General features: G+C 37.8%; 1 protein-coding gene across 1 annotated transcript; it reads right to left on the reverse strand.

Annotated features, from left to right (window-relative positions):
* Positions 1–6701: 6701 nt before the first annotated feature.
* On the reverse strand, positions 6702–10364 carry LOC131791214 (T-box transcription factor T homolog 1-like). Its single transcript, XM_059108549.2, has 7 exons — positions 10144–10364; positions 9810–10074; positions 9383–9523; positions 9202–9263; positions 9058–9116; positions 8309–8473; positions 6702–7000 (listed from the first exon to the last, which is right to left on the reverse strand). The coding sequence occupies exons 1-7, from the start codon at positions 10362–10364 to the stop codon at positions 6702–6704; spliced, it is 1212 nt and encodes a 403-aa protein (XP_058964532.1).

Raw genomic sequence — 10364 nt, forward strand, 5'->3', positions numbered from 1 at the left:
AGGCGTATAGATTTAAATTTTTTTGCTGCTGACCGCAATCGCTTGGGAATTTACTAGAAAGGCAGACGCTGAAGAATTGTCTAATAGTTCCCGAGCGCTTATTTAGATTTCGGCCAAAAGGAGGGGCGCTTTTTGGAAGGAGGGCGCTTGATCGAGAGAGGTGCTTATTAAGAAATTAGTGACCGTTTTAGTGAAGCTTAAAAATTTATAAATAAAGTAGCAATAGAAACAGGTGTTTTCTTGTATCCTTGCTTCTTAACAAAGTGAGGGGGGAGGGGGGTATATTTTTCATATTATGGCCGAGGGGGTGAGCGATTATTCGAGGGAGGGCGCTTATCAGAGCGTGGGCGTTTATTCGAGGAAATACGGTGTTTGAGAGGACCGGGCCTACGCGGTGTTGTGCATGCCTGTTACCCAAAGTAACGTATGTTAAGATAGTCTGGTGCAATTCAGCCGATTTAAACATAAAAGTGACGATGAACGGTACGGCCAAACGATTCAGGATTGTTCAATTACTCAGGAAGGAAGGTCTGGGATCGGAATTGCGCAGAGCGCAACAGCACAAGTGGCCAAAAGTGTGACTAAATGAACTATCAATTCCTTTGTTTATGTCAGCTGTCAGGGAAAATTGAATGCATAAAGGTAAGGAAGAGTGGTGTCTCTAAATATGCTGGAAGCTTTAGCGTGTTACGATTAATGAATTAACACCCCTTATCGTTGCTAAGGCGATAAGAGTGTTGCACCCCTTATAAAGAGAAATTTGTGCGTTCTCATAGGGTACCCACATTCCAGAAAAATTTTAATAGGGGTCGAACGTTTTCATTTCCCTGTTTGTTTGATTCTCGTACACCCAATTCTTAAAGCTATAACTTCTTCACCACTTTTTCGTGAAAGCTATAGTCAGCAAAAAAACAAAAGAAAGAAGCAAAATCTGATCAAGCTAAAAATAAAAGGGCCTTCGATGAGGTATTTCCATGAAATAAATGTTGGAATACGTGAATCAAAAATTCGCACTACAAGTTAATCTAACTGGACTAACGCAATTGTTTCTGTGTCCCATACGGCAGACAAATTTTCAAGATCTTTCTTCAATATTCAATTGGCTCTCCGGCCGAGATTATCCTCATCGGTAGCTCGTGTTTCTTTCCGATTGTTTGTCCATTTGCCATCTCTGACTGGGGCGAACGAAAAAAAAGAAATTCAAATATTTACGAGAAATAGGCAACTGTGACCACGTTTGTGTGAATCTAACACAAGTCGGCTTTGTGAAAGGGGTTTCACCCTCAAGTACAGCTTTTCACATCTCTACGAGAAGTACTAATAACAATGGCCACAGTCTAGATTCTCCCGACTAAGACCGACGTCTTAATAATGCAAAGTTATTATGTTTATTTTGATGAAATCGAACTGCAAACATTACCAAAACAATTGGGAGCTCAGATTCAGTCAGAAAAAAATTCACGCAGCCTTATCATCTCTAAGTAGCATCCAGAAAATAAAGTCGGTTGTGCGAAGTTTGCCATGAGAAAATAAACACATTTCTTTTATAATTAAATAATTCCAAACTAAAAAATGTGTTATTTCCGGATAAGATGAATTCATTTTCACCCTCGTCAGTAAAATGAATGTTCATCACGCAAGAAATACTGATGAGCTTTCAAAATCATTTGACTCACTATTTTCCTAACAAGTGAAACGCAATTTTTCGATTGTATTTTTTATTAAAAAAGAATGATTTCAGATTAAGCGAGAAGAATCATCTCGACAAAATATTTTTTTTCTTGGTTTGATTCATGGATTGATGTGAGGAAAAAGTCAACAACGTGCACGTGAATCTCTTTTATATCATGTTTTAGTCCTAGAAGATAATCTTTATACGCACAACAACTGGCTTCAATAGCATTCTGCGGAGAATTTCTAACTTTAGTTATTTAAACGGACATAACCTTCAAACAAATTAAAGAAAAGCTGAAAATGAATGAGTATACTTTTCAAGATTTGACTTGAAAAGAAATTATTTTAGTACAAAGCCAATGGCTTGAGAATCCACTGTGTTCTCTTCCTAAATTTATGATTAGCATGAGTGGTGAAGATTGTTAACAAAATATGTTTGAGTAACCACATAAGGCTGTTACAGAAGGGTAAAAGTGGGAATGAACGAAAAAATCGTTTTGAATAGCGAGATCGTTTAATTGATCCTCTGATCTTGCGTAAAAGGTAAGAATATTAAGTCTAGCTGTACACGGCTGTAATGTGTGCACTGTAAGAGAAAAGTTACTTAACCTTTCGCCACCAGTGAATAAAGGGGGTAAGTTTCTAAAGAAACAGTGGTGCTGCGTCGGTGGGAGAGTGTAACATTCGCTCTGACGAGAAGCTAACGCTCGAAACGTCAGCTCTTAAACTCTTTATAGTGGCCAATTCTCAGTTGATAATACTAAATTACTCTTTCCCCACCAGCTCTCGTGAAAACTTGAGCCAGCGTTTCAGAAATTTATATGACATACTCAATACAATCCTTTTATGCTTTAAGGCTCGGCGTAAACTAACCAGAAAGAGAGTTTGAGCATAAGTATCTCTGAACACTAGAAAATTGAACAATGAAAGCATATCGTCACTCTATAAAAATTTGACCTTGACTAAAAGTGTGATTGCGACAAGGAACCGGTTTGATTCTGCGCGCCGCTGTCTCGCAGCTACGTACAACTTTTGCCCTCCAACAATGGAATTTCCATCCACCAGTTTGTGTTTAAGCAAATTTATTAGATTGAGCCTTTTGAATTCACAATATCTATTTCGCCTTGAGAATGAATCTAAACTTCCTTGAAAGTAGATATGAGGCGAGTTTTCTTGTAGTGAATAATTTTTTAAACTCAATTTGAGTTATTTTGATCCAGTCAAAGTTAAGCAAGGTTTGATCATATCAGCGGCAAAAACATCTGCAGAAAAACATAAATTTGTTTCACTTAAGTGACCGAAACACCTTTAACTACATCTTCCAATTCAATTCTGATGAGGGAAAAAAAAGGAACTCAAACATTAAACTTGTTCCATTTGGACTGAGTGTTTCTGATCTTTTCATCTCATTGAGAGCTACATTGTCAGTAGTCTTAAATGAAAATGCTACAGACTCTCAATACCTCAAAACAAATAATTACTTTTAACTCTGGTTCAAAATATTCTAGGCTCGAATTGCCAGAGAGAAGAGACAACGATCCACATGAAACGGCTAATCTCAGTTTTTCGATAACGAGGAGTTTGAGTGAGCCTGTACGATTCGAGAAAACAGAACCAATCTGCGTTCAATATTTTGATAGCTTGGTTCATTTTATCACACGAAGAGTTAGGAAAGTTTCTTTTCATTATTTGTGAATGTAAATCCCATTAGTGTTCATATCAGTTATGGTTCGAAGCTTACATGGATGAAAAAAGAAAGCTGGGAAGTGGGAAAAGTGGGAAGTGGTTTCAAGTAGCTCGCATATTGCTAAATGTAAATAGAGGGGAACTTGAATCGGAAAGCGTTAAATTTGTAAAATCAATCGGAACTGATTTTTTTCATTGCTTCATGAAGCACGTATCTCATGAAACAACTCGGAAATGTTAAAGTGAGATAGGACACATCGAAACCAATTTTTTGTTATCTGTATTTAATGTTGTGTTTTACGAAGGCATGCACGGACATAATATAGACTTCAAGCTATGACTTGTCATAACAATACCAGCACTTTACATTTACAAACAAAGAGGCTTTGTGTATTTTAAGGATTGTTTACGATAAAACAATTTCATCAACTTTTTATCTGCGATATCGTATCATTATCCACGATCTGCTTAGACGACAATGTTTTGTCGCGAGAAGCTTGGTTTTGTTTTAACTGTTTGCTGTTTAAAACTGTTACGTCAGAACAGCGACTTCAAATTTGTTTGCAAAAGTCGTTACTGAGGTCAGTCAAACAGTTTACTTTCAAAATACTTGCTATAGCAATATTTTGCTCTTAGTTAGGTAAGATTCTAATGTTAACGGAATTTCTTCGGAGTGAAAGCGACCGATCTTCTGTCAAGACCATCAGCACAATGGAAGAGCCGCATCGATTTCACTTAAATTATCATATCAAAGAAGAACGCGTCAGTAATATGGAGGTTCAATAAACTGCGTGATTAACAGAAAGCAGTAAATAACATAGGACTCGACTTATTAACCCTTCATTATCATAACAGAGCCTTTAGAAAGTAATATAGTTTAGCAAGTTTCGGTAAACAAAGGTGCCCACAATCATAGGCTGATTAAAGAAAGAATTTTATGATCAAAGTGCCGAAAATACTTCCTTCGGGCTCCTCGGTGGCCGCCTTCCCTTCCATATCAACAAAGTAGCCTGACTTAACACAAAGACAGTATAAATGACACTCACCAACTTGTTCTCTTCTGGCTCATAAATTATTTCGTCTCGCACGTTTTAATGGCTTTGGAGATTGAAGAGTTTTTATTAATCTTTTTCAATCTCGACTTGCTATTGTTGCCCAAATTTACACCACAGTGTTAAAAACAAAGGTCAAATTAATTGAATATGCGCTTGAAAAAGCGCCGCAATGTGCCTGAGTGATGCCGCCTTGAAAAGAAGAGAAATGTAATCAAACCAGAAAACAATGTTAGCGGCAAACGAAGAGAGTGTTCTACTTCTCCTTGGAAGGAACTTTTTAATGCTTTTAATTTTATACTGCATTGTTTTTTGCGTGTTACAATTTCGTCACTTTTGAGAAAAAAAACATCACAGCGAGTTACAAAAATTGTGGTATACATATAAAACACAGAGACAATTTTCGTCCACACTTCTATGCTGTTGTGTCCTTGGAGTCGCATGAAAGTGTGAAAGGAGTCGCGAACTGAACTTTTTTTTCGCTCTCTCACGAGTAGTTAGCACAAACACGAAAGTACCATTGGAGAGTCCATGGTCCTTTGGAAAGCTTTTTATAGCAACAACACGCCCCTGTTTTCATTAGTAAGATGTTCCGAAGCGCCGTGGAAAATGAACTTCTCGTTTGGAAGTAATTTCTTTTCTCAAAGGCAGGCGTTAACTTTGCGAAATATGCCGCGCAATTTGATTGAATTCACCTGTTCTGTTCAAAACTTTTTCTGAAGTCAATTAACAAAATTAACATTCTGATGGTCCATAGCCGGAAATATATCGTTTTGAACTGGCCGGAGGTAAATAAGTTAATGTATATCTGCCAGATACCGGGAAAACCTGGAAGGGACGAAGATGTTTAATTAAGACGCTGATATTTGAATTTCCCGTCTTGGTTTATTTTATTTAAGCTACAGAGTTATCTTTACAAGTCTAATACAAGGGATATCAAACCAACATTGCCACTTGAATATCTCAGATATGTAAGCGATATCAGAACACACCGAATTTGTTAAATAACAACTTTCACTTTGATGTGAAGTATGGCCCGCGTTTCTTAATTTTTCATGCATAAACATCAACTGCTTGTATACAAACGCTATTTACAAGACTATAGTTCTAATCATAACGAAGATTTCCTTCAAATAACGTTAATCATCTTTATCTTAATAAATATTTCTCTTGCTTGATTTTACCAACTATATTAATCTTAATCAATAATTTTTCAGGTTTTATGTACATATTCATATTATCGCTTAAGCTATTTCCTCTTGGGTTGTTTTCGGATATCGAGACCAGGAAATATCGTGTTAATAATGAGCAAGTTGTGCTTTTGAGCTTAGGGATCTGTGTACTTTGATGTGAGCGATAATTCTTACAATACTGTAAAAAATCTCTGGATTAAATCCTAAAATATGATGATTCCCTTAAAAGCTATCAGCTGCACTTTCTTAAGCTGTTCGTTACGTTTTAAACCTTATTTCCCCGGATTTGTGACGGTCGGCTTTCAAGGGACGTAAAAAATGTAAGGAAAAAGAGTCATGTAAGTAGAAGTCGTACCTGGCCGGCGAAGGGGTTAGTTAAAAATGAGAGCTTTCCGTTATGCTCAGGATAATTTCATCAAAAATCTAAAAACTTACTTATCTGGCCACTTAGTTCCGAGTACTTAAGCAAAATTCTCTTTTCACTGAAATACACCGGCATAGATAGATACCCTAGTTCGGACTCCTTCAAAAAATTAAAAGAAATACAGGTAAATAAATAAATAAATTCAAAATCTTGATTGAAGCTCAATAGAAAAAAAAGAATTAATAAACCCGGTTTCAGTTCGGATCATTTTCCCTAAAGTTGGGCTTGACTAAATAAAAATATTTCTTTTTGAAGTTGTATTTTTTAACGATATAGGAGGAACAGTTTGGGTAAATTACGACGTTGCCTAATTATATCTAAATCCAACTATAAAAAACGCCGGAGGAAATAATTTTCGGAAATGACATGTTTTTGAATTCATATTCTAAATAACCTATCGTTGGAAGCATTATGCCAAAAACTTTGGCATGTCAGTCAAAAATCAAATAGTTGGTTTTTTCGTTACTCCTTTCAGTTCAGTGCTAGAAGTCTAAATGTCCTCTCATGATGATAAATTTTCTTTCAGAAGCGAGGAAACTTTGAAGAGGAGTTATCCTATTTTTGAAACAAACTGTCGTAGTTTTCCTTTTTAAGCCTTTCTTTTCGAATTATTTACATCTTTTCTGAAGTTAATGATTTTTGTTTAGGGAGGAAAAGAAGTCCTTACAGAGTTTAAGCTTGTCCAAGTGTGTTCCATGATGGATGAAGTGAAATCCCTGGCGCCTGAATGCACTTTGATCGATCATTTTCCTTGTGAGTCAAGTCCATATCGAGACTCCCTCTCGAAGTCGTGTTGTAAGACGAATTGCTCATGAACGGGCTTAAGCCGGGATGAAGCTGGTGCGGGCCTGCTGGAGTGTGATGCGAGTGTGCGAGGGACACAGAAGGCATGGAAATGTTTTCGAGCGCCGTTGGGCCAGGAAGAAGTAATTGATTAGACTCTGTTGGAAAGTACTGCGGTGCATGAGTTACTGAGAAAGAAGAAAAAACGACACTTGAATAAAATGAAAGGCTGACGAGATTAGTTCTAAATCAACAAAAGCCGAATCAAAATCTTAATGATTTATCAACCCGATTGAAATGTGTTCCCAATGTTTCACATCGTGTGAGACTAAAATTTCGTCTCCTAGACGCCTCTCTCTTCGCAGCTTTTTTGTCAATAGTTTCCAACGCTTTTAATCTGCAGGCCTGGGAGAGTTTTTAAAGTTTTTGTGCCGAAAGAAAGGATCCCAAAAGAAACCATTTTAGCGCGTCCGTGTTAGATGATTATCGCTGGTTGCCAGAGGTTACAACTTGCGCCAAAAGAAATCTTAATTCCTCTTAATACCTCTTCTTCAAAGTTGCTATTGATGCCACTTTCATGAAATTACACGAGAAAGAAAATCTTGGATACTGCGATGCTGAGGCGCATTTAGACTAATAATGCTTCAGTTACATCTCCAACCTTCTTGATTTTGCACTTCTAAAAGACACAAAACTCTCATTTCGACGGGTTTTAATATCTTTTGTTCTGCTCTTCTCGTGCTATGTCGCAAATTTTTTCTTTTGATGAACGAACGGCTTTGAAATTTAACTGGACGTTAACCAGAACACGCTCAAAAACGGACAGTCGTTGGTCAAAACAACATAAACAAGAACAGCAGACGTACGGGGAGGTTTGTTTAGCTCGACCTAAACGCCTTTGATGGCTAAGAACGAGTTTAGAAGCAGTATGTGCGCCATTTGGTCGATTGGCCCATTGTGTATAGTGTCCAAGTATATTCTTTTCTCAACAATGAAAAAGCCCAGCTGCGCAAACCGCGCAAGATACAAAGGTTTTAAAACAATTTCAATAACTTTAGTCTCTTCGTGTAACAAACGGATATTACCTGAAGTTATAACAGAATAATGCCAAATTTAGATTTTCCCAGGGAAGCCATATGAATGGTTAGAGTTTTATTTTCCTGCTAGTGCCTGATGTGCCTACTTTCTTCCTAGCAAATTTCAAAGAAACTTTTCGACTTTTTGTCTTTCAATATTATTTCAGCTTGGGATATATTTTGATTGAAAAAATTAGAATAAGAAGCGGTTTGAATTTCATTTCTGTTGACACTGAAAATTTGACGACCAGGAAAATTGAATAAAATTCCCGTCAAAGTCAGCTCTCAAAACTGACACAAAATTTACATTGCGCCAAGTGTATGTCCGGTTTAGGAAATACCAGCAGCGGGCAGGTATTGAATGAATCACAAAGTAATAAAAAATGAAGGCTGAAAAAGAAATTAAATGATGCTTTTTACCTTGGGTGGGTAGATCTGTTCTCTTGTGGTAGGGATTAGGATACGGAGAGGGGCGATGCCCTCTTATTCCTAAGCGCTCATATGGCGAGGAAGGAATGTGTGCGTAAGGCCTCGAGTGATGGTGGTGTTGGTATACGGGTGCAGGACCAGCACAAAACCAGCCGTCTGTGAAAAGATAGAAGAAGTAGGAAAACTTAGTATCAACAAATCGAATTAATGAATAACGAAGAAGTTATAAAACAAAAATCACGTCGGAGGTGAAAATATACGCGCGATAAGGCGTATAGCGTGAAAGATGTGTGAACAGAATCGAGACAAATTTCTCACGTATTCTTGCTTTCCTTTGAGCAACAATGAACTCCTCAAGTAAAATGCACGCTGTTTCGTGGAGGGAAATCGGACCTCCGCGCAACAATTTGAGACGTGGCTTCATTGAAAAGGTGCGAAGTGCGAGCGCAAAATTGAACCAAGTGCCATCCTCTGTGCGATGCTAAATCGAACATTGAAGTGTCGAATACTCGAAAAATTTCTCGTCTCAAAACCACGAGCGTAAACAATTTTCGACAATTTGCTGATACGCGCACATAAGCGCAAGATCATACTTGAGCAAGGACTCTCTAATCGGTAGGACAGTTTGAACGTGCTCTCAAAAAGCAACACACAACATTCGATTTACCAAGTTTCAAGTGTATAATTCACAAACATCTCTTAAGATAACAAATCAATTTGTTGTGAAATAACAAACTCACATTGCGAATACGCCGAATGCGACTCTACAGCTTGCTCCAACGCCTCTTTCTGTTCTTGTCTAAATGAAAAAAAAAATTAGGAATCTTGCGAAAGTTGAAGAAAGTGAAAGATTCAACAGTCCGCTTTCTCAAATGACAACTTACCGCTCTTTTGCGTCCAGAAAGGCTTTAGCGAACGGATTGTATTTTATCTTTAGACTAGTGATCTGCTCAAAAATAAGAAGAAAAGAAAGCAATTCTCTTTAGTTTATCATATTTCCTTGGATACTGTTCAAAAAGCGACCCCCAAGGAACGAAATCTAATATTCAGTACAATGCAGTTCACCTCCTCGTTTTGATAAGCCGTCACAGCAATAAACTGCGTCTCTGGAAATGAGTGCGAAACCACTGTCCTGTTGCTTTCTGGAGCACCAACACGAATAATGTGAATTCTCGGCTCGTACTTGTGTAAGGAATTCAACATGATCTGAATTGAAAAAGAAAGTAATTCAATAATTGCTCCGTTTTTGTATTGCCAATATGTAAGACAAAACGTGTGTTATTTAACTTCGCGTGTGTTCTTCACGAGTTAATTTCTTTGTAGGCCGAATCAAACACAATCACTTGGTATCTGGACTTTATTGAATTTTATCCACGCAAGTGGTACTAAAAAAAAGGATACTTTTTTTCTTTGTTCGTGATCATTTCATTTCAGTCTAGGACACTAAAAGGTAAAATAAAACTCATATCACAGAAAAATATAATAAGCGTACCTGCCCATTGCCATTTTGTTTGTTGGTCAGTTTTACTTTGGAAAAGACCACAGGTTGTTTCATCCAATGTGCGCCAAAGTTTGGTGAATCAGGGTGAATATAAACGCAACTTGGTGTCGGGGGCTCGGGTTTTCCACCCGAGACCCATTCTCCGTTCACATATTTCCAACGATGACCCTCGACGGACACGAAATCGAGCAGGAAGGAGTACATAGCTTTGGGCTCCAGTCCAGTGACGTTTATTTTAAGAACGGGAAACATCCGCCTGAGAATTGAATCATGGTATTAAAATTGTCTCAGAATAACTTTTTAAAAGTTTTTAGGAGTTGCTCACCTTCCATTTTTAGTGACTATCATCTCGTTTGTCAGCGACTTGAATCGCCGCCACAGGTCATTCTCTTCCAGAGAGATCTTGACATTGGTATCTTCACTGGAATCGTCCGTGCTTGCGACCTCTGTCTCTCGTGGTCTTTCACTAGACATTGTGTTCTCAGCAGCTTGAAGGATGTGGTTGACGGAGAATGACGACGGTTGTTTTTTCTCTTCTGAGTGCAT

This window comes from Pocillopora verrucosa, chromosome 10 (genome assembly GCF_036669915.1).
Source record: "Pocillopora verrucosa isolate sample1 chromosome 10, ASM3666991v2, whole genome shotgun sequence".
Lineage (NCBI taxonomy): Eukaryota > Metazoa > Cnidaria > Anthozoa > Scleractinia > Pocilloporidae > Pocillopora > Pocillopora verrucosa.

Coding starts and splice junctions, on each gene's coding strand:
- LOC131791214 (XM_059108549.2), bottom strand. CDS start 10,364: ATGCACTCAGAAGAGAAAAAACAACCGTCGTCATTCTCCGTCAACCAC. Junction 9,524..9,809: donor AACAAAATGGCAATGGGCAG/GTACGCTTATTA, acceptor TTTTCAATTCAG/ATCATGTTGAATTCCTTACA. Junction 9,264..9,382: donor CGGCTTATCAAAACGAGGAG/GTGAACTGCATT, acceptor ATTTTTGAGCAG/ATCACTAGTCTAAAGATAAA.